Below are 24,482 nucleotides of genomic sequence, written 5' to 3' on the forward strand. Positions count from 1 at the left end.
TTTGCACATAAAAGTGGGAGGATGAGTCAGTTTGTGTGTGTGTGTGAGAATGTACCTGTGGATTCTGGTATTGTGTGTGTGTGTGTGTGTATATTGTGTGTCTCTTAGCCTCTGGTGTTGTCCGGGAGTATGTGGTCGGTTTTGTGTGTTTGGTGGTGTCCATGAGGTGTCTGTTTTTTGTTTGTGTGTCTTTGTCTGTGGTTTTGGTTGCTCGTGTGTGTGTGTGTGGTTGTGTGTGTGGAGATTATTGTGGGTCGTGAGTATGGTGTGTGTGGTGTTTTATGTGTGTGTCTGTGGCTCTCTTTGTAGACCTGACGAGGGCTGTCACGGTCTCAGATTTTCACTGCACATTTATTGTGGGCAAAATAATTAAAACGATATTATATTATATCAGCATCCATCAAAATAAAATCAATAATCAATTAGTTTTGTTCTTTGTAATAAAATATGTGTGTGTTCTTTTCTCCAGACACCTGTTGTGCTGTGTGTACCTGTGTTTGAACAGCTGGGTCCTGCCTACCTGGGATGGAGCTCGGTGTTGGAGAGACACTGTGCTTATGAAAGCCGTTTGCTCAAGCAACTGGTATAGACACACACACACACACCACACACACACACACCCACACACACCATTTATTTTCTCTTGCTTGTGGATTCTCAGGCGAACTGCTAATGGCACCCTCTCGCGCTCGTTCTCTTTTCATCATCCCGTTGTCTTTGTGTTTGATGACTGCAGTGTTTGCTTTCAGCAGTGGTGCGTTGCCACAGTTAGAGCGGCTGGAGAAACCGCCAGCACGGGAGAAAACCTCACATTAAAGTAGCTCCTAATTTGACCAGAAATTGCGTCCTTAATGTCCTGAGTTAATGCCTGCATTAGAATATCGAGCAGAGAACCTCCGCAGTGCTACCTGTGCTAGAACCCTAACAAGGACCAACACTGAGGCGATGTGGAACCTAAATCTAAATTGCCCTCGAGCACCAATGCTGCATAAAATGACAGAGTAAATTATACTGGAACCCTAAGCTGCTGCGCTACATCATATCTTTCAGGATGGAATTAGTGTTTTCATTAGCGAAGTACGTATCTTTCTTTCATTGCCCTACATCTGCAGTAAGAGCGTGGACTGTGTTCATCTCCACATACTCGTTCTGTTTGATCACGGCAGGATGATTTCAGTTCTTTTCTCTTCCCCCTCCCTACTTTTTAATTGAACGCCTGTCCTGACGTGTTCAGCGAGGAAGATGTTCCCCAAGAGGAAGCTTGACGAGAGCAGGAGCGGCAGTGAGAGTCAGAAAGACGAGGCCGAGGCCAAGGAGGAGCAGGGTCAGCGAAACAAACGACCCCGTGTGGAGGGCAGCACCACCAGCGCAGGTACGTCTTCACCTCTGCTACGAATCTGATGAATGAGCACAAGTCCGGAAAGCTCTGGTGAGAATCGAAAATGAAGACTTTCAAGGACTTTTAAAGTTGGGAAGTTTCACAAACAACCTTCGAGAGAGAGAGAGAGAGAGAGAGATATATATATATATATATATTTATGTGTGTGTGTGTGTGTGTGTGTATATGTATATGTGTGTATATATATATATATATATATATATATATATATATATATATATATATATATATATATATATATATATATATATATATATATATATATTTATTTATTTTTTATATATATATATATATATATATATATATATATATATATATATATATATATATATATATATATAAAAAAAGATTATATATATTTTTTTATATATATTAATAACAAAGAAAGAAACACATTTAGTTTTTTATTAACAACCAAATGATGGACCATTGATCTGATTTTGGAAATAAAGAACTGCACATTTGGTCCAAATATTTCCAAATATTATTTCCATATTTAAATAAAAGAAACTAAATCGGACATCATCTGGGGCTCTGGGAAATTGTTTTTCATTATTATTATTATTGTTATTATTATAAAACAAAAATCTGATTGAATCAATTCATGAAAATAATTTGCAGCCCTAACCACAAATGAGGAGGCTGATGTGTGTTCCAGAGAACGATGGTCTGTGGACCTAAGACGTGTCGGGAGGAGCCCATAAAGTGGCAGATAAAGAGAGGAGCACTTCTCATCACTCATTCAGTTACAGGGTTTGCTGTCGTATAATTCCAGTTAAATCTTTGTTAAGAGGCCACTACAAGAACCCAATCCCTCAGTTTTATAAAATAAATGGACTTGTGGATGGAAAATGCAGAATGTCTAAACAAACTGCAGGAACTCTGCGACGAGGTTTCACTTTCACTCTCGTTGCCATTTGCTCAGAATTATTATCCTAAAGAACTCTGCAGCATCTGGACCGACATGTTCCCCTCCATCAAAGCCACTTAACATTTGTGTTCAGCATAACCAAAGACGTGTGCCGCAGTGAGCTCCTTGTAGATGAGGTGTTCTTGTAGCAGCATGTGCACCTACAGGCGCGTGCTGCAGGTTTGTCAATAGTCATTCTTGCTCGAGTGAAAAGGAAAATCTTTTAACTTGCGGCACATATTGAAGAAGGTGGTTGTGCATCTTCTAAACATGGTCTCCCCTCAGTAAAACCTGCTGACATGTATCTCTTCTCTCGTTCTGTCTCACCCTGTGTAGAGGACACCGATGAACCCATGGAGGAGGGAGCAAAGGAAGAAAGGGTTGACAAGGTTGTGACCGAGGCTAACGGCTCTGATGTGGAGGAGAAGAAGGAGGAAGAGGAGGAGGAGGAGGAGGAGGAGCGGGCCAAGAGAAAGAGCTCTGATGAGAAAGAAAAGAAAGCTGAGGGGGCGGAAAAGAAAAATGAAGCAAAGGAGAAGATGGATGATGAGAAAGGGCCTGCCGTTGCCAAGAACAAGAAGAAGAACAACAACAACAAGAAGAAGAAGAAGAAGGAGGAGGAGGTGGTTGAAAAGGACACACGAGAGGGAGACGAGAGCCCAGAGAGTCAAACAGTGAGGAAGCAGAAAGAAGCAAAAGAGCAGAAAGATAAGGAGCCACCCAAGAAATCCCCCATCAGCAGTTTCTTTGGTGAGGAGGAATTTGCATAGCTCTTTGCTTGCACAAAACAAAAGTGTGCTTCGCTTTTATCAGCCTCCACCCTCACCTTCCCACTCATTCATTCCTTTATATTCATCAGCTCCAAGGAAGGCTACAGTGAAGATGGAGAGGAAGACGAGTCCGGAGAGGAAGACGAGTCCGGAGAGGAAGACGAGTCCGGAGAGGAAGACGAGTCCAGAGAGGAAGACTTCAGCGGAGGAGAGCAAAGACGCTAAAGGGTAAGGCAAAGTACGACAGGAAGTTACAGACGGCTCAGGCTCGACAGGCCGGACGTGGAACTCACTAGTTTGTATTCTCGTCCGGTTTCACCCGTCGGACTCTGAACTCCACACGATGCACTCCATTAATTGTCAATTAGGCGTCGTGTCTCCGTCTCACACTGAGTGTCAGAGCGCGCAGAGGGAAGTCAGCCCGATTCTAAAGCATGTTAACCACGAAGCCAATGAAGGTTTTACATCGAGGCTCAATCCGCACTGCGTCTGTGCAACAGAGTTCAGTTCCCGTCTCTTTAAAGACATCGGGGTGGACGATGTCTTTTAAATATAACTTTATATCCATCACGTTTAATTCTTTTCTTACGGGTCCCGAGAACAAGCCTCAAATGTTGACAGGTTTTAAGGTTAACGGGTAAATACCATCCGAACTTCATTCAGTGCAACACAAGGGAGAAACACAAATGCGCGTTTCTCAGTTTCCTGAAAGGAAGACGTCACTCTGTCCTGCAGGATGTTGCACCGTCAGCAGAAACTACAGTGCAAATGTTCTTTCTTCTTCTGCTCTGCATCTACAACGTCCCTCTCCTCCATGTCTGCACAAATTACTATTAGGCAATTATTAGGAAGCGGGATTCAGATCACGCGAGAGAAGCTTCCGCGGTTTTCAAGTTGTGCAAAAAATCGGACACATTTGTACCGTTGCACAGTGTGTGTGTGTGTGTGTGTGTGTGTGTGTGTGTGTGTGTGTGTGGTGTGTGTGTGTGTGTGTGTGTGTGTGTGTGTGTGTGTGTGTGTGGATATGGCCTATGGCTCTTTCGATAATGCAATATGGCTCGTTAACATTTTTTAACATGATTAACAAGTAATAAATAATTATATTGTGTCATTTTAAAGTAAAACATTTAGCAGCGGATTTGTTTTTAGTTCTCCCCTCTCCTTTCCTCCGCTCTGTCTCTGGCTGTAGGTGAAGGTGTGTTCACACGTGTGTGTGTAGGGGGCGGAGCCCCGCCCTTTGCGAAACCGAGCAGAGGAGAAACTGCACAAAGCAAGCCGTAGACCGGGGGGGGTCAAACTCAATCACAGGGAGGGCCAAACACGGTCCACATTTATTGAACAGGATACACATATTGGATAAAGTGCAAAAAGATATGGAACATATTTAAGTCAACTGCAAACGGATTGTTGAGCTGCAAAGTCTCTCATGCTGCCGGGAACACAGCGGGGGGGAGATGTTTGTCAGTGTTTGGAAACATGCAGTGACCAAAGTTTCCTTCTGCATCCGAGTCTCCCACAGGCAGCTCGCCATCACACATGTCTGATCACACTGAAGCTGCAGGTTTAACAGTGAGGTGCTTCGTTATGTCGCACTAACAGTCCCGCTCACATCGTCCCAGAGATCTGTGCTGTGTTTCCCTTTGCTTTCCAAAAACTTTCATTTCATTCACACATTTAGATTCTTCCTCAAATGTATTGTCCCGTGGTTGTGCCATGCATTGATGCAATTACCAAAACTGGCAGGCCAGTTATGACAGACATGATATTTTCTATAATTGCCTTGAGTTTGACCCCCGTGCAGTACACACTGAAACGTGCACATACATGAGATAAATAACGTAAGCGTTGAGTTTATTTAATAAAAGAGCACGTGTTCAATGCAACACTGATACTGCTATTAGTACTGGGAGACGTGTTATATTAAAAATGCACGCATAAAGTTGCAATTTATATATTTTTATATATGGCTCTCAAGGAAATGCATAAAAAAATATTTAGCTTTTATGGCTCTCCCTGACAAAAAGGTTCCCGACCCCTGAGCTAAGGTGTGCACGCTCCAGGGCTTCACGCCAATCCATTTTCCATATTCTTACTATCCCGTCCCATTATCCGAGCGGTGCTTTTATTTCCATGTAAGTAACCCGGCAGCAGAAGCGTAAAGTGTTTTACTGCGTTGTCACTTTGAGGTCACGTTAACTATTCAAGTCACAAACTATTTTTAGCTCAAGAGAGGAAATGCATTTTTCATCCGCCTAACTATTTATTTTTTATTACCGCCTCGTGTGCGACTGTAAGAGTGATGAGCATACAAAATACATGTTGCAGCTACACCGCCATCTCCTTGGCATGAAATCAGATATTCTGTTCCACTTGTGTGTGTGTGTGTGTGTGTGTGTGTGTGTGTGTGTGTGTGTGTGTGTGTGTGTGTGTGTGTGTGTGTGTGTGTGTGTGTGTGTGTGTGTGTGTGTGTGTGTGTGTGTGTGTGTGTGTGTGTGTGTGTGTGTGTGTGTGTGTGTGTGTGTGTGTGTGTGTGTGTGTGTGTGTGTGTGTGTGTGTGAGAGACTCTTAACTTGCTCTGTTTCTGTCCTCAGTGAGTCGACCTCGGCACAAACGGGCTACAATCCGTCCAGGCCCAACTACCATCCCGTGGACCACGCCTGTTGGGAGCGAGGCCAAAAGTAAGTCCCGCCCCCTTTTACTCGGCCTACTTCTCGCCCCCCTTGTGCAGAAACGGCTGATATATCGTTGGGGAACTCCTGGAGTGTGTTCGGATGTTAAGAAGTTACTTCACAGGACTGCACCAGATGTGTTTTATCACTTAGTTGTCGGGCTGCAAATTGAGTGTTTTGATGTGAGAATATGGTTTAAAATATGTAACCATGGTCACATCCCATCACAACAGGCCATACGCAGAACATATCTTCACCAAGAGCTCTGTTTCTTTTCTCCACTTTAAGCCAAACTAGTAGAAACCAGCCTGCTCTGTGCAAACACTCAGACGTGCTGTGAGCTGCTGCGACTCGGCTGCGGTGTACAGTTCTTTAGCGTGTGTTGTAACCTGACTTGAGCATCTGGACAGCTGCAGCTTTACGTCAGTCGCTCATAAAAAAGTGCTGCTCCAGAATATTAAAAAGAGTTTTAAATCTCATAGTTCTCCTGAGCAAAGATCCACAGGAAATGAATCTTTTTAAGGCTTTTGGTCACGGCCACGGCCGCTCTGAAGTTTTGATAACCCTCAATCAAAGCTCATTCTACTGTTGCACTAATTGCTCGCTGCTCTTAACAGCTGAGTCAGTGAATTTAAAAAGCTGTCAGTGTAAACGCTTCGCCTGCTAACTACACGCTCGTCACTCTCCAGGGTGCCGTACTTGGCGGTGGCTCGCACCTTTGAGAAGATTGAAGAGGACTCTGGCAGGTGAGAGCTCCATATGGAGGAAAAGTTGTTGTTTTTCTTTTTCTCTCGCCTGAACGACGAAAACGCACTTTGAGACGAAATGATTGACAGTTTGTGGAACATAGTTGGAGAAGTGTGTTCCCGCCGGGCTCAGTGAGGCGAGGGCAGCGAACAGAACATGCACAATCAGGTCACTTTCTAGGACTGCTCAGAAATGTGATTTTACAACCGTGTCCTTTAATTATGATTCTGCTTTCACTCACTCACATGTCACACGTCTGTGTTGCAGGCATGTGATCGCACTCTTTAAAGGATGACTTGTAACTGAAGTCTCCTATTGAATGACAAACGCCCCCGCCCACTCCAAATGATGTATAGCGTTTCATAAACGAACAGTTCATCTGCCTCCCCGGCGTCCATTTCCGATTAAAACCTCAAAACAAATCTCATTTCCCGCCTCCCGGTATTTACAGGATGGCTTTAAAACTCATTTAACTCGTCTTCCTTGTTTCAAAGCAATCCTGTTGTCGTTTCGCAGGCTGAGAAACATCGAGACGCTGTCGAACCTGCTTCGCTCCGTGCTGCTGCTCTCTCCAGGTAAATGGTGTTTTATCTCTCCCATAATGCATGCTGATGTAGCTACACAGGCAGCTGGCTGTCAGCCACTCTATCAAGGAGATGATGATGAAGCCAGGTTGCACATAAAAGTGGGAGGATGAGTCAGTTTGTGTGTGTGTGAGAATGTACCTGTGGGATTCTGGTATTGTGTGTGTGTGTGTGTGTATATGTGTGTCTCTTAGCCTCTGGTGTTGTCCGGGAGTATGTGGTCATGTTTTTGTGTTTGGTGGTGTCATGAGGTGTCTGTTTTTGTTTGTGTGTCTTTGTCTGTGGTTTGGTTGCTCGTTGTGTGTGTGTGTGAGATTAGTGTGGTCTCTGAGTATGGTGTGTGTGGTGTGTTTATGTGTGTGTCTGGGCTTCTCTTTGTAGACCTGACGAGGGCTGTCACGGTCTCAGATTTTCACTGCACATTTATTGTGGGCAAAATAATTAAAACGATATTATATTATATCAGCATCCATCAAAATAAAATCAATAATCAATTAGTTTTGTTCTTTGTAATAAAATATGTGTGTGTTCTTTCTCCAGACGACCTGTTGTGCTGTGTGTACCTGTGTTTGAACCAGCTGGGTCCTGCCTACCTGGGGATGGAGCTCGGTGTTGGAGAGACTGTGCTTATGAAAGCCGTTGCTCAAGCAACTGGTAATAGACACACACACACACACACACACACACACACACACACACACAACCATTTATTTTCTCTTGCTTGTGGATTCTCAGGCGAACTGCTAATGGCACCCTTCTCTGCTCATCAGTCGGCGAGGCAACTGCTATTTACCGTCTCGCTCTTGTTTCCAGGGCGACAATTGGACAAAATCAAGGCGGACGCTCAGGAGAAAGGGGATCTGGGCCTTGTGGCCGAGAGTTCCCGTAGCAACCAGCGCACGATGTTCCAGCCGGCCAGTCTGACAGCAGGGGGCGTGTTCAGGAAATTGAAGGAAATCGGCAGCATGAGTGGGAACTCGGTGAGTTTCACTCGAGGACAGCAGACCTGTAAATATTGTTTTCACTCTGTTTGGCTCTCAGCTTTGAGGCCGGCGAGGGAAGAGAAAGCAAATGTTAATGCAATTGTTTATGGAACTGGGGATTATTAGTTTATTTGTCTACTTCAGAGGGAAGAGGGTAATCTTTGAGCCTTTGAATAAGTCGTCACCTTGCCGGAATTTCTCAAGCAATTAGTTTCTTTTTCATCCCCCTTGCTGCCGGCTCTTTCTTTTTTTTTTTTACATTTTGGATTGAACATGGAGTTTGTACTCGCCTGTGACCTCAGTCTTTTTGCATTCAGTCTCTTCTCGCTCTTCCTCTGTGAATCTCAATTTCCTCCCGTCTGCCTCAGGCCATGAATAAGAAAATCGACATCATCAAAGGCCTCTTTGTGGCATGCCGCTTTTCGGAGGCCCGCTACATAGTCAGGTAAAATAACACTCTCTCACACACGTGCATAGATGGACGGGCTTGGATGTGTTTGTGACTGCAGGCAGGCACACACACACACACACACACACACACACACACACACACGCACACCTGCGTGTGTGTGTGTGTGTGTGTGTGTGTGTGTGTGTGTGTATATATAGATGCACAGGGCCTTTTTATAGCTGTGTGCGTATGTTCCAGCGTGTAGCGCTCCATACGCAGCAGGTGGAGGTGAGCCTCAGCACTGACAGCTGTTGGTATTGTGGTTTTGATTGACAGGTCTCTGGCTGGGAAGCTGAGGATTGGCCTGGCTGAGCAGAGTGTCCTATCGGCACTAAGCCAGGCTGTGTGCCTGACCCCCCCTGGACAAGGTAATCTTGAATTTTTAAAGCATAAGTTCATCAAGTTTATCCTAATAATAATAATAATAATAATAATAATAATAATAATAATAATAATTTTCCCAAATGTCCCGACCGTTAACGTCACGTCGCAGAACGTTAAATCCAAACTTTGTTTCATCACGTTTGTGTTAGCCAGATGTATTTCTGTACGTGTGATGTATAAAGTAATTATGAAATTTAAATACAAACCCATCTGGGAGGTCACACTGCAGGAGCGGGAGGGGAGGTGTTGCAGCAGGTAATAATAATCTGTATTTATAGAACCCTTCCTAACACTGCGTTAAAGTATTCCTTGTAAGCGTTTGAAACATTTAGAGCTGCAGACAGACGTAATATCTGACCGACTGCGTCTCCGAAACGTGTTGAATATTTAAAAAAAGCCTCAACAAAAGCTGCAGTCTTCAGGTATTAAAGTGTAGATATGAAATCGCCGCAACTTCTCACCGATATGCATAATTCATCCCAGTTCTGGAGGAAGGTTTGACAGGCTTTCTCTCATCACCTGCTTTCAGCACCGATCCCACCTACACTAAATGAAATGAATTCATTCCTGGCTTATTAGTATTCATGGCTCGCTCACGACTGGAGCTTTAATAAGAGTCAATTAGACGAGAGTTTCGTCGGGGAAATTTGCATTGATCTGCGGTGTGGTCTGGAAATGTGTTGCTTAACATTTTTATTTATTTATTTAATCAGGCGGGTCATTGAAGAGCACATTCTGTGCAGGTGCTGAAGTGGCGTCCACCCTGCAACATCTGTACAGCAGTAATTGCACCGCCCCTGTTTGAAGCGCCTCTGAACTTCCACGCAGCAGATCTTCGGTCAAACGTTTACTCGGATCTGTTTTTGAAATTTCCTTTTTTTTTTTTTTTTTTATAGGCTTCCCTCCCGCTGTGATAGACGCAGGCAAGGGGATGAGCGCCGAGAGCAGGCGGGCGTGGATCGAAGCGAAGAGTCTGATTCTCAAACAGACTTACTGGTGACTGAAGCTTAAACAAACTCACTTTGCAGTCTCTCCTCGACGCCACCACAATGCCTCATCCCCCTTAATCCCTGTCCCTTATTCTCCCTCACTCCTTCTGCGCACTTTCACTTTGGGTCGTATTGATTTTTCTTTTTTTCTTTTTCTTCCCAAACCCCCCCCCCCCGCATCTCTCCCCCAACGCTCTCCCTTCCAGCGAGATGCCCAATTACGACGTCCTCATCCCCGTTCTGCTCAAAGAAGGTATCGACGAGCTGCCCAATCACTGCAAGCTCACGCCGGGTAAGCGACCAATCAGGAGGCAGAAAGGCTATAGGACTCAAAACAGTGACTGATGTGTGTTCATCGATCCGTTCAGTGGGGGCGAGTCAGTTATTTTAGTTGAGTCATTTATCACTTAAAGATAAAAGATACCGCTAAACTAAGGATTAGCTCCCAATTACACCGTTGTCATGCTTCTTGTGATAAGGAGCCCGGGCACCGGGGTACAGGATTAATACCCAGCCTGCATCTGAGCGCCACTAAATTGGGGCACTTTATTGGCCGTTGTTGGTCAGTTAGACAAATCTAGCTGCTCTTTTGGCAGATTAACAATCGTCCTGTCGGCCGTGTGTGTGTGTGTGTGTGTGTGTGTGTGTGTGTGTGTGTGTGTGTGTGTGTGTGTGTGTGTGTGTGTGTGTGTGTGTGTGTGTGTGTGTGTGGAAATGTTCATTTCTTTTGCTCAATGGATCCCAGATGATCTGATCCCAGAGAGCCCCGCCTCTCCACGCAGTGACACTGGAAGAAAACTTCTGCGGCGCTGACTCGCACTCTCAAACGTATTATTTAGAATTCATGAAAAAAGGCGTCGCTACATTTCTTCGTACTGGTTTGTTTCCGTGTCCTGCTGTTTTCTCGAATTCACACGCCACCTTCCTTCTCCCAGGTATACCGCTGAGACCCATGTTGGCTCACCCCACCAAGGGTGTCGGCGAGGTGATGAAGAGGTTTGACGAGGCGGCGTTCACCTGCGAGTACAAATACGACGGAGAGCGTGCACAGGTGTGTGTGTGTGTGTGTGTGTGTGTGTGTGTGTGTGTGCATTTAAGATAAACAGTAGTGCTGCTTTTGCCGTGGGCCTGTAGGCAGAGAAAGCTCCATCTTGCCATTGTGGAGAAGGGGGGGGGGACTCGAAGACAGAACGGGGGGACAGCAGTGGGACTGAGGAGAATTTCAAGAGAGAGACATAAAGAGAGATTGTAATGTAAACCCCTCCAGCTGTATTGTTAATTTTGGACAGTCATGCCAATAAAGTTCCTTTGAACTGAAGCTGAATTGAGAATAAGAGACGAGCAGAGAGAGGATGGAGAGAGAAACCCCATGACGTCCTCCTCCTCTTCACTCTCTCTGCTCGCACTGCAGTGGACGCTACCGCAAACAGCCAGCAGAGGGACTCTTGATACACCACTCAGTAAAACACTCCTGTGTGTGTGTGTGTGTGTGTGTGTGGCATGAATCTAAATGACTGTATGTATTCATGGGAGTGTTTCCCGTCTAATCAGTCAAATAAGTGATGGTGTGTGTTTTTCTTTCTATTTCATGACGATGCTCGTCGATCAATAGAAGAGAAGTTCTTTGTGTGTTTAAAATACGCCGTGTCTTGTGACGTGAATGTGTTTAAAGTGGGAACGTGATGATAACACACATTGTGCTCAAGATGGTAACGTCCGGTTAACCACGTTGTAGTCCACTACAGTCCACATTAAGAAAGGACAAAGGATTTAAAGCGAACGAGGAAAGGAGTAGCAGACGATACGAGGACGAGACGAAGCTCTGATTGGCCGGTAGCGCTGGATATCGATACGCAGCCTTATTGGCCAGACTCCAGCTTGTAGTCTTCCGTGTCTCTCCGGCAAGTCGTAGCGAGACTCTCTGACCTTATGTTCACCTAATGAAAGCACCAAACTGTTGAGGACTCTCATCTGGCGGTGCATTTAAAGTGATGCGCTCCATTGTTAGGCAGTAGTTTGCTACATGCATTATTCACACATCAGACTATCCGATCGGAGCTTTTCACTTAAAAAACTAACATCAATTGTGTTTGTTTATATTCCCCCCCCCCCCCCTACAGATTCACATTCTGGAGAGCGGGGAGGTTCGAGTATTCAGCCGCAACCAGGAAGACAACACCAGCAAATACCCCGATATCATCTCTCGCATTCCCAAGGTAACACACTTGATAACACAGAGCTGCAGCTCAGCCCCGGGGGAGAGAAGACAGTCGCTCGGAGCTTTGATTGTCAAATGAGGGCTTTTACAGCGGTGCGGAGAACGACTGCACACTTACGCCGCTCACTCTGTCTTTCACTGTGCCCGTCTATCATCTGTCTGGTGTCCACGTGTCCACGCTCTGACTCTAATGCTTTTATTCCTTCAGTCACCAAGAGCTTCCACAGACCCTTCAGTTGCTTTTAATTCAGAGAGAGCACTTCGCTAAACACTGGTTGTTTAATTGCAGCTGTGGGTGGGCTCGCCTAATCAGCCAGTGTGTGTGTGTGTGTGTGTGTGTGTGTGTGTGTGTGGCGAGAGGAAGAGACCACCAGCACCTGATTCTTTGGCACTTGGCATGGGGTTATCTCAGCACGCTCGCTACCTTAGCGCCTGCTGAGTGTGTTTTTCTGCTTTACTCGAGAACTGCGACGACTTACCCAGAGAAAGCTGCTCTCTCCACGCGCTCGTGTTTCATTCTCTTCTTGACGTTCGTGTCGAGATTGTCACAGATGAGACTTCACCGATGTTTTCAGAGCGGGTCACCTGGTGACTTTGCGTTCCTCATTTGCAAAATTGGGTGAAGATGAGAAGGACAAGAGAAAAGGTGCACGTTGAAGCAAATGTGCACCCGGTGGTCATGTGTCCCGTACGGCTGCGTTCACATCAAATGAGGCGGCGATTAGCCCCCGTGGTCACTTTAAAAGGCCCATTTGTGTGATGTCATGTTGTGAACTTAACAGCCAGCACTAGTAGACTTTATATTTCACAATTATTGCTTTCCGTCAGAGTGTTTTGACATTTCCAACTGCAATTGAAGGCAACTTCAGTCACTTCACAGCAGCTGGGCAGGAGAAGATGGATGGACTCGGCCCGGTGCTTGTGTTCAGTTTGTTATTCGTACTTTCTTGCACCGAAGTTGTTTTCGTCCTCCGTCCCGTCGCAGCTGTGGCCTCACCGCAGGGGATAACCGCACTACCACGGTGTTCTCGTGGTCCTTAGCATGGCTGCACCCTGTAACGCTCTCCTCCCCTTAAACCAAGCAACAGACGAGCTCAGTGTGTGTGTGTGTGTGTGTGTGTGGCTGTGGCTGTGCTGGAGACTAGAGAGTAAATGTTTAGTTTCATCTCTTATGTTCCTTTTCATAGATTTCCTCATGTTGTTCACTGATCGTGTGTGTGTGTGTGTGTGTGTGTGTGTGCTCACCTCATCAAGCTAAATAGCTTGTTGCCCTGCGGTAAAGCAATATCTCTGTGCCAGCATGACTTGAACCTCCTCCACCCTCCAGAGGTCATGGCAGCAAATGAAAAGTGAACTTCTTTAGTGCTCCCCTCTCTTCATTTGTATCCGGCGTTCCTTCCCGCTGTATCTCATCATTTCACATAACATCTGCCCTCTCAAGTTTTTCTCACACTGACTTTTATCTCTATTTTTTTGCTCCCTTTCTTTTCCGAAGTGTGAAAGCTGCACGGCTCTTTGTCTCTCACCTTATTGCTCTCTCTGGCCACCTGTCTCCCTGTCTAATCATCTCTCGCTCCTTTCTTCTTCATTACTTCTTGATGATAGCTGTTCGTTCCACCGCTACTTGCTGCTCTCTTTTCACCTCTTTCTCCTCTTCTCACTCTCGTCTTAATCATTCCTGTCCACCTCCCTTCCTCTCATCTTCTGTCAGCACTGTGATACAGCATGTCTGCAATCTTACCTTTCTGCTCTCTCTCTCTCTCTCTCTCTCTCTCTCTCTATCTCTCTCTGTCTCTCCTGTCTCTCTCTCTCTCTCTCGTATCCTCTCATATGTATCTCTCTCTCTCTCTCTCCGTCTATATATATGATCTGTCTATCCTGGTCTGTTCTCTCTTTATCTCTCTCTCTCCATCCTCTCTCTCTCCTCTCTCTCTCTGTCCTGTCTCATGTCTCTCTCTCTGTCTCGCTCTTCTCTTCTCTCTTCTCTCTACTCTCTCTCTCTCTGTCTCTCTCTCTCTCTCTCTCTCTCTCTCTCTGTCTGCTGTCTGTCGTGTCTGTCTGTCTGTGGCTCTCTCTGTCTGTCTTCTGTCTGTCTCTCTGTCTGTCTCTCTGTCCTGTCTCTCCTCGTCTCTACTCTCTTTCTTCTCTCCTCTGTTCTCTCTCCTCTGTTCTCTCTGTCTGTCTCTCTGTCTCTCTGTCTGTCTCTCTGTCTCTCTCATCTCTCTATCTCTCCCCTGTTCTCTCTCTCTCTGTCTCTCCTCTCTCTCTATCTGTCTCTCTCTCTGTCTGTTCGTCAATGGTTCCTGGCTGACGTCTTCTCACCCTTTTTGTCTTGGCTTGCACTTCCTCATCTCCTTTCTCACCATTTGTCTTTCACACTCATTTTCCACACATTCCCCTCCTTTTTTTAAAACAATTTTTTTCTTGCTCCTCTCGATTCTCACTTCTCTAGTAACCTTTTGCTGTCTCTTACCTCTATCACCATAACTTCTGCCTGAACTGTGTGGGCGTTTGTGCCGGATGTTTAATTGATTATGCTATAACAACATGTATGTTGTTTTAAATGAAGCTTTCATCCAGGAAATCGATTTCTAATCATTAACATTGCAAACGATTAATCTGATTAAGCTGCTTGAATTCAAATGAGCATATTTAGTCCTGTGTGTGTGTGTGTGGTGTGTGTGTGTGTGTGTGTGTGTGTGTGTGTGTGTGTGTGTGTGTGTGTGTGTGTGTGTGTGTGTGTGTGTGTGTGTGTGTGTGTGTGTGTGTGTGTGTGTGTGTTCTCGTAAACACAATGCATACATCGTCACACATTCCCTTCATAGAGGAGATGGTCTCATTAGAACATTTGCATATTAATGAGGAAATAATTATTTCCCCAAAGCTACCATAGTGCCGTAAGGATTCTAATTATGAATTGATTATGGATTATGGATTATGGATTATGGATTGATTATTCCTTAGCCTAATGACCTTGTAACTGGTTCTGTTTTGGTGCGTCTGACCGGTTCCAAATGTCTCTCGCTCTTAACTCTGATCGGCTTTCTCCTTCGGACCTCACTCGCTGTTCGTCTCTCAATCTGGTTCAATTTGTACGTTCGAAGCGTCCCGGTGGCCCCAAATCGACCGGAACGCAAGAGATTAACATCCTGAAATTTCACACACGGGATTTGGCGGCTCAGATAATGAGCAGCCACTGATGGTCAATATAATCTGCCCATAGCTGGTTTATCCACGACATTAAACCACATCCGAGGTTTTCCTCGTGCGTCAGCTGCCAAGAGCCTTTTAATTAATGCAGAAATAATAAAAAAAACTAAACCGAGAAACAAACTGTGAAACATCTCTGGTGAAACATTTGGCTTTTGGCACAACGTGGGCATCCGAAAAAAAGAGGGGGTGTGTGCAACACTTCAGTGGCTGGTTGAGGAGAAGAGACGGCGGCAGATATGTCTTCTCAAGAGTAACGATAAATGTAGTGTGGAGGAGAAAAAAAGTTTAATGTGTTGACTTCCAAAGCATTTGGCAACAAATGGAGGGCAGCTGCAGGACCCGGCGCCGCCTCCGAGCGTTCCTGCAGTTTGATTGCTTGTATTTCATGCTTTTTAAAAGCTCAGTGGAGTTTTAACAGTGTGAGATTTTCACAGTAAGATAATCTCAGAACTTTTAAAATGTCCTATAATAAATAACAATGAACATATACTGTAGTTGCTCCTTCTCTACCTTTAACTCTCACACACACACACACACACACACACTCATTTATGTTAGTTTTATTCCATACCATTGATAAGCAAATGTTGTCTGATAACGTCAACTTTCATACCGCCGCCGCAGCTCCACGTTAAGTCTTGCACGGAGTATAAATCTGCAAGTTTATTGAATTTACTTCAATGAAACTTCTTGACAGTTCTCTGATTGCTAAAACAGATGTTACGTACATGCAAATAACATCATCTGGCTGTCTTCTCTTTTAATCTTGAAACGCCCGTCTCATCTCCGTGCTGAATGTAATCAGGTTTTCTCTTGCTGCACGCTTTCTTCTAAAGGTGAAGAAGGACTCTGTTGTTTCCTGCGTCCTGGACTCTGAGGCGGTGGCCTGGGACCGAGAGAAGAAACAGATCCAGCCCTTCCAGGTCCTCACCACCCGTAAAAGAAAGGTATGGATGCAGAGGAAATATCATAGCGACGGGAGAAGGACGAATGAAATGCTCAGGGTGTAGACGGGAGGACGGGAGTGAAAAGGTTGGAGACAGAGAAAACAAGACGGAGATAAAGACCAGAAGGTAGAGGAGAGGGAGATAATGGAGTGAAATGATCCGGCAGACGGAGGGAGAAAGAGCAGACAGAAAGAGGGGGAGATTGATAAGTGGGAGACAGTCAAACGGGCGGAGGAGAGCGGCGGGGGCTGTGAGATTGCAAATGTCAGCGATGTGTTTTTTCAGGTTTGATCAGAATAACGGCCTCTTTCCACCGCACCAATCACATTACGGCTCCGCTCCTTGTCTTATTGTGTGCACGATGGCATTCTTGAAAATTAGGAAGGAGCCAACACGGGCGGCGTGATGATGGAAATGATTATCCTGATGATTTCTTACACGATGAAATGGTGATCATTTGTAAATGATGGTTTGATGCACAAACTGATTGCACTGCCCTTCTGGTAACAACGTCTCCACTGTCTTACAGCCAAGAGCGTTCACAGCTCAGATGAGGAAATGCAACCCGATATGGACTAATTAAACATCATTAATTGGCAAGTGGGCGGGCGGGGGGCGGGGGAGGGGGAATAATGAGGGAGTGAAAAAGAGAAGATGGATAAATTAGGAGATAAATCTTTCAGACGGCAGAGTTTTATTAAGGAGATGTTTCTGATCGCGTCTCTGAACCCCTCAAAGGTTTTGGAAAGTGTTTATAAAGAAGCCGGTTGTTTCGCCTAATTATAACCTAAGTGGAGATTTGCACATCGTTAGTTGAAACGTGTCGCTCCACAAAAATTCGGAAAGAATGAGTTTTGCATGTTGTCGGAATGCAAAGGTTTGAGAAACGGCTCTTAAACCTGCAGCAGCTCTTCTTATTGTTCTAATGTTACAACCTGATTATATAAACTCTCCATTAGGAAGGATGTTACACGCGCGCATGCTAATGGATCAAACGGATAACTGATAACTTGGAATTCAATATTGCTTCGGTGCAGTTGGAAAAGAGCGGGGAGTTTTACATCGGGGGGCCACAAGGGAACGCGGTAATAAGGCAGAGAGTGCAGAGACTGACGGGAGTAAACGAGTGTGGAATAAACAGGATGAGGTGAGAGCAGGCGATGGAGGAGCGAAGGGAGTCCAGGAGCAGGAAGTAATGTGCTGGAAGAGAAAGGAACGAACGCAGCGAGGAGGTTGCGAAGCGGTTAGAAGGTGGAGGCTGGAAGGCGGGGGGGGGTAACTTTCAAGATGAACCAGAGAGAAATCAAAGAGCTCTTTGTAACAAGTCCCAAGGTTGGATGTAGCGATTTGTGAATAAGTTGCGTCTATTTTAACATTTTAGTCAAGGGAAAAATATTCAAGTGTGTGTGTGTGTGTGTGTGTGTGTTAATGCCTTCCTGCAGGACGTGGATGCTTCGGAGATCAAAGTCCAAGTGTGCGTGTACGCCTTTGACCTCCTCTATCTCAACGGCGAGGTAAGATCTGGTGCTGATGAGGAAAATATTCCCCTGAGATCTCTCCCAGTGCGCCTGTTGTCGTTCAAAATCAGCGTGTGTGTGTGTGTTTATTGTTTGTGAGCGTGGCTGCGTGCTCGTCGCCCCGCTGAGATGCCAACAACGTCCCTGAATGCCAATGATGGTGCTACTGGAGGCCGTAACTAGATAATGATTGTAATGCTCATTGTAATTCCAGCTGAGTGTCTGAGTGAGTGTGTGACTGCCTTACACTGTCTCTGTGTGTGTGTGTGTGTGTGTGTGTGTGTGTGTGTGTGTGAGTGTAATTGTGAATGGGATTGAGTATATATAATACACGTTTTTGTTTTTTTTAAAGCTAATTTCCTAAAAGTCAGCCGAGGAAAATGCAAATCAACAAGAGTGGATGTTGTGCACGGAGACGGAGAGCTGCAGCTTTTCTTATTTCTGCCATTTCACTGCTGCGTCCCACCTAATGTGGCATTTATGTAAATGTTTATGCTTTTACTTTGTGTCTTTGTGCACATACTTTCTCTTTCATTTATTTATATTTGATTGATTATCTCTTTTCTATAAATGTTGACCTTTAGTCCCTACTCACACACACACACACACGTTGAACCCTCCGTGCCGTTACAGGCTGCGACCACTGAGGACCCCAAGGTCATGTCCTTGGTGCTGTTTCTGGGGAATCTGGCAGGTTTAATGACCAGAGGAGTTCAAATTCTAGAAATAAACACATATTACACGTGTTGTATTTTTATTTTAAAGGATGATTTCTAATATTGTTTAGATATATCTTAAAAGTTATAAGGCAAAATATTAATATAATGAAAATAAAAGGGATTTTATGGCAGTAAAACAGAAACAACTTGACGTTGTGTGACGCGTTAAGAAATATTAGTTTTTATTCAGTATGGCGACAGCTTGATGTGCGTCAGATAAACCTCCTGTTTCCCAACATTAGGGCTTCTCAGAGCGAGCTAGCATTTAGCATTTAGCATCTAGCATTAGCATCTAGCATTAGCATCTAGCATTTAGCATCTAGCATTTAGCATCTAGCATCTAGCATTAGCATCTAGCATTTAGCATCATCTAGCATTTAGCATCTAGCATTTAGCATCTAGCATTTAGCATCTAGCATTAGCATCTAGCATCTAGCATCTAGCATCTAGCATTTAGCATCTAGCATCTAGCATCTAGCATTTAGCATCTAGCATCTAGCATTTAGCATCTAGCATTTAGCATCTAGCAACGTGTCGCTCAGGAGTTGGCAGGTAAATGTTCCTCAGTATGTGGTGGATGTGTTTCGCCACTTCAACTTTCTAAGCTTGTTTCCGCTTCAGTCCAGAAATCCAATAATGCAGTTAAAAAAAGATTACAAAAACTTTCTTCAATGGATGAGGAGCACTGGACTCATGGGGGGGGGTGTGTGTGTGTGTGTGATGGCATTTCATCCTTGTTGTTGCGAGGCTCCAAGCTATGAAGAGGAAATGGTTGTAATGACATAGTTTTGCTATTTGTAGTGATGTGCCTGTTTGTGTGTGTGTGTGTGTGTGTGTAGTCCCTGGTGCGACAGCCGCTGTGTCGGCGTCGGGCTCTGCTGAGAGAAAACTTCTCGGAGGTGGAGGGAGAGTTTGTGTTCGCCCGATACATCGACTCCGACAACACCGACGCCATCGCAGAGTTCCTGGAGCAGTCTGTCCGAGGTGTGTGTTCGTGATTGTGTGTGTTAGACCGAGACGCAGCTTCCTGTTTGTTTTACTTCCTGCTGTCCCCGTGCCTATTGAACCTTTTTGTGTGTGGGTGTGTTACATGCAAGTTTGATTTCATTTGTGGCCTAGCCTGCTGCTTTCGTGTGTGTGTGTGAGTGTGTCTCTCTGTGTGTGTGTGAGTGTGTGTGTGAGTGTGTCTCTCTGTGTGTGTGTGAGTGTGTAGAAGTTAACTGCTTGTTTTCCTGCCTGCTGTCTCTCTGTTTGATCTGCATGTTGGTTGTATTGTTGTGTATGTTTGCAACAGAACCTGTGAGTTGTGTAATTGTGTTTTCTGTGTTTCTAGAATGCGTGTGTGTGTGTGTGTGTGTGTGTGGAAGACAAAGACCTTCCATGCATCTCAAAGATAATCTGTTTATTTCCTTTTTGCACACCTAGAATTGTGTTTTAGTGTACTAATGTGTGTGTGTGTGTGTGTGTGTGTGTAGACTCCTGTGAGGGTCTAATGGTGAAGACTCTGGAGAAGGATGCCACCTATGAAATTGCAAAGCGCTCTCACAACTGGCTCAAGGTGTGTGTGACACTTCACATAAACCCGTGCACGCACTGACCACGACACACACACACGTGTTACACAACTGAAGCATTTCTTCTGTTACGACACACACACTTATGTCTGACTGTATAAAGGCCTTCATGTATTTCTCTGCGTATAATATTCGACCCTTTGACTTTGAACATCTTAGTTTGTAACGATCATCAGGTTCTCTGCTGCACAGGAACATTTGTAACACCTGACGCTTCACATTGAGTCGTAACTGATCCTATGTTGTTATTAAACACAGTAATACTTCTCCTGCGCTCTCCCTCAGCTGAAGAAGGACTACCTGGACGGGGTGGGTGACACAGTTGATCTGTGTGTGATTGGCGCCTACCTGGGAAAAGGAAAGAGAGCGGGCACCTACGGGGGCTTCCTGCTGGCCTGCTACGACGAAGAGAACGAGGAGTTTCAGTCCGTCTGCAAGGTGTGTGTCTGTACGGTGCATACATCACATCACTGCTGTCAAACTAAAGGATTATCACGGTTCACACACACACACCTGCTGCTCTCTTTGTTGTATTAGACTGAAGCCCAAAGAAACTGCTCTTATAGCCTGGAGACGTCCGTCAACAGTTCAACATGTTAATATATATAATTTAATTATTGGAACCTTCGGGAGGCGAGCCCGATCCTCGACTCCAGCGTGGCTTGTTCGGAACATATTTAATGTTTTGTTCCACCTCTTGCTTTTATGTGATGAGCTTTTCACATCTTTGCATTAAGGACTTATAAAGTGCTAACGTCTCTTTAGAGTGCGCGTGTGTATTCTGCAGGGTGTTTTTAATGTCTGTGTGTGTGTGTGTGTGTGTGTGTGTGTGGTTGCTCTGCATGTGTGTCCCTTTTCCTTTCATATTTGAGTCTGAGGAAAATCTTTGCGTGTGTACTAGTCTGTGTGTGAAGGCGCATCTTAGGATAAGAGGTAAGCATGTGTTGGAGTGTGTGTGTGTGTGTGTGTGTGTGTGTGTGTGTGTGTGTTTGAGATAATAAGAGCGTGAACAAGCTAGAGTATGACTTCACCACAGATCATTCCGTCTCGTCTGTCCTGCAAAAACCTTCCATCTCCATATTTTTAATGTTTATCCATGGAAAAAGGATTTGGCGAGCAGCATGCTTCCAGCACCGCCCGCTTCACTTTCATGCGCTTACACACACTCACACCTGGGAGCTCGCCGGCGAGACGGCAGCGTTTTTGCCGTCGGCCTCCGAGCAGTTCCACCGGAGCCGATGAAGGCTAAAGCGTCCGTCAGATTACCGGGTTAGCTTTTCAGGCGGCGCCGGTGGATTTCTTTTTTCCCTCTTTGCACTGAAATCAAATCTCATTGGAGAAATGTTTTCACAGTTGAGATTACGATCCTGGCTAAGTGAGGTGAGGAAGGATGTTGCGTTTAAAGTACACAACAGAAGACACCGCTTGCTGTGTAAAATGTCAGATGAAGAGCGCCCGTCTTTTGTCTGTTATTGATTTTCATATTATTCTTGCTTTGCTTGGGTAGCTGCGAGCTCCAGTGTGTGAGAGACCTTATACCTTCACATATTCTTCAAAGAGTTGTTCTTGCATTGTCCTCGTTGTTTGTGAACGTTCAGCTCTAAACAAATGCCGACTGAGCTGCACAATGCAAGGGTTGGCTCACAGCGACCTGCTGCAGACGTCACCTCAGCTCAGATCGTGCACACATTAGGATGAGATTTTAAAATTGCCTTTCTGAGGTTCCCGACTGGGAATCCCTGTCTGATGCCAGTTACGCATTGTGCTTTCTTAAAGTTGTGTTGGTGCATCGCATCCCCCCCGCACAGGGCTCAGAGGCCCACAGTCTTAAAGAAGTGCCATTACAAACAGGCGGACATGTCGCACACACTGACATTGAAGAGTGACAGAGAAAAGTAGCAGATGTAAAAAACAAAGGCATGAAAAACCAAAAAGTAGTCGTCCTTGACACGGTAAACTTCAGGAGCCCTCCTCCGTCTGAGAGGCTCCTCTGTAGCTGAAAGCTGAATTTAACCCACATTTCCTTTTCCCAAATGTAATCTCAACTATACGTCCTGCTGAAATGTCCTTGAGCGAGAGACACAAGTCCTCAGCAGATCCAGGAGCAGCGCGGCTGCAGAACCGCTGCTGCGAAGTTCACTCAGACACGGTTCACGTCGACTCCCCTCACAGAGAATAAGAGGAATACTAATGAAAGCAACGAGACGATCAGGTTACGCTCACAGCAACAGCTCCTTCCTGGGAGATTGTATTCAGATTTTGAGTTTCTCAAAAAAAAAAAAATATATATATATATATATGTGTGTGTGTGTGTGTGTATGTATATATATCTATATATATATATTATATATAGATATATATATATATCTATATATATATATATATATCTCTATATATCTATCTCTCTTCTCTGTATCTGTCTCTTCTATCTCTGTGTATATCTCTATGTCTATCGTCTCATGTGTGTATCTTATGTCTATATCTCATTGTCTTCTCTCTGTCTCTCTCTCTTTGTGTGTCATCTCTCTTCTCTATCTCCTATGTGTCTCTCTCTATGTGTTGTCTCTCTCTATCTCCTGTGTGTCTCTCTGTTTCTATCTCTGTGTGTTCTCTGTGCTCTCTGTCTGTGTCTCTATCTCTCTGTGTGTGTCTCTTCTCTATCTCTCTGTGTCTCTATCTCTCTTCTCTCTATCTCTCTCTCTCTCTCTCTCTTCTCTCTCTCTCTCTCTCTCTCATCGCTCTCTCTCTCTCCTCTCTGTGTGTCTCTGTGTGTCTCTCTCCTCTTGTCATGTGTGTATCTCTCTATATCATATAGCTCTCTCGTCCTCATCTCTATCTCTCTGTCTTTCTTGTGTGTGTAGTATATTATCTATATACACATATACACACATATCACTAATAGATATCTATATATAATACTATATATATTATTCTTAATATATATGTGATATGTTCTCTATCATATATATATATCTATAATTATATATTATATTTATCTATAGATTATAATCCTCTATCTATATATCTATATATCTTATACTATGTATCTATATATATATTCCTATATATATTATTCATATGTATTATTATCTATTAGACATATATACATTACTATATACGTATAAGTATCTATATGTATAATTATTGTAGTTTAAAATATAAAAGTTCACGACAACCAAACAAGATTCCACCCGATCGGTGTGGATTGCAGCACTGGACTTGGCCCGGCCGGGTGGGTTTCAGCTGCACAAAGGTGCCACAGATGAACGAAACGCGTCTCCCCCTCGGTGTGGCGACTGCAGCCTCACGGAACATAAAGCTCCTGCCTCTTTACAAAACATCTGGGAGCTGGAGAAATGCTATATTTGCATGTTGTTCGTCCTCTTCTCTTCTTTTCTGTGCATGTGAGCCCGTTAGGTGAGTCTTGTGTCTCAGCGGGTTCAGGTCTTTTGAGAGATGACATGACGCTTCAGGCAAAGCATGAAGACGATATGTGTGTGTGTGTGGGGGGGGGGGGGGGGGGGGCTGCTCACTGCCAAATGTCTGCTGCCTCACCTTCAGGGAATATGTGTATATTTGTGTGTGTGTGTGTGTTATCGCTGTTCGTCTCTTGCAGATCGGGACAGGCTTCAAGGATGAGGATCTGGAGCAGCATTACAAGTTCTTAAAGGTAACGTGGCTGTCTCACTAACTAGCTACAAATCACAACTCGACACTTGTGTTCCCACATGGAAGACTTCCTTCCTTCTTCTTTTATTCATAACCCAGGTTTTTAACATTCTGCAGCTACAGGTACTTCATTTCTTCATTTTTTAAAAACAGATTCAGAGTCAATTGTGAGGTTCAAGGAGGTGGAATGAGTGTGTGTGTCGAGGTCTTCGGGGTCCTTTCATTCTGCAAATAGTTATTCCCTCATTTAATTCTTCATTCATTCCAAGTTTCCCGATATAAATGGAGACTTTCATACCAAAGTGAGACGGACGGTGTGCTTCTGAAATGCAACTAAAATCTTGTAATCATTCATATTAAACGACACCTTTAGGTTCTCTTTGTTGCCGGCATGAGAGAAGTCGTAGAAATGAGCTCTGCTATTACAGAAAATGTATTTCTCCCCCCCCCCCCCAGGTGTGTCCACTATTCTGAACATGCTACATATCGCCTGACAGAAATGACCAAAACATAAATCATTTGGCTCTGACTGACTGCAGAAAGCAGAACGCTCTCCTGTTTCACCTTTTTCAAATAAAATCTGTATTTGCAGGACCTGCAGGCGCGCTCCGACGGGAGGTAATGAACGCTTCTTCAATTTAAATGTGAAGAGGTTCGTTCCAGAGCAGCAGAGCTGCGGCATTTGAAGTAATCGACAACTGCTCTCTGAAAGCGATATCTGCTGCGAGTCAGAACACAT

The 24,482-nt window shown here is 44.7% G+C and overlaps 1 protein-coding gene across 1 annotated transcript in view; it reads left to right on the plus strand.

The window, feature by feature from the left end:
- Positions 1 to 24,482, plus strand: part of lig1 (ligase I, DNA, ATP-dependent) — a 32,994-nt gene that overhangs the window by 4,009 nt on the left and 4,503 nt on the right. Inside the window, exons 3-22 of the mRNA XM_029453273.1 lie at positions 1,235 to 1,372; positions 2,646 to 3,059; positions 3,169 to 3,307; positions 5,671 to 5,757; positions 6,438 to 6,494; positions 7,012 to 7,070; positions 7,620 to 7,733; positions 7,893 to 8,059; positions 8,431 to 8,507; positions 8,790 to 8,881; positions 9,794 to 9,893; positions 10,093 to 10,178; positions 10,822 to 10,937; positions 12,007 to 12,102; positions 16,154 to 16,264; positions 17,707 to 17,778; positions 19,340 to 19,484; positions 19,976 to 20,058; positions 20,360 to 20,512; positions 23,691 to 23,744. Of these exons, the coding sequence (XP_029309133.1) occupies positions 1,235 to 1,372; positions 2,646 to 3,059; positions 3,169 to 3,307; positions 5,671 to 5,757; positions 6,438 to 6,494; positions 7,012 to 7,070; positions 7,620 to 7,733; positions 7,893 to 8,059; positions 8,431 to 8,507; positions 8,790 to 8,881; positions 9,794 to 9,893; positions 10,093 to 10,178; positions 10,822 to 10,937; positions 12,007 to 12,102; positions 16,154 to 16,264; positions 17,707 to 17,778; positions 19,340 to 19,484; positions 19,976 to 20,058; positions 20,360 to 20,512; positions 23,691 to 23,744 (2,360 nt within the window). The remainder of the gene's footprint in view (positions 1 to 1,234; positions 1,373 to 2,645; positions 3,060 to 3,168; positions 3,308 to 5,670; positions 5,758 to 6,437; positions 6,495 to 7,011; positions 7,071 to 7,619; positions 7,734 to 7,892; positions 8,060 to 8,430; positions 8,508 to 8,789; positions 8,882 to 9,793; positions 9,894 to 10,092; positions 10,179 to 10,821; positions 10,938 to 12,006; positions 12,103 to 16,153; positions 16,265 to 17,706; positions 17,779 to 19,339; positions 19,485 to 19,975; positions 20,059 to 20,359; positions 20,513 to 23,690; positions 23,745 to 24,482) is intronic.

Source organism: Cottoperca gobio, chromosome 17 (genome assembly GCF_900634415.1).
Source record: "Cottoperca gobio chromosome 17, fCotGob3.1, whole genome shotgun sequence".
In the NCBI taxonomy this organism is placed as follows: Eukaryota; Metazoa; Chordata; class Actinopteri; order Perciformes; family Bovichtidae; genus Cottoperca; species Cottoperca gobio.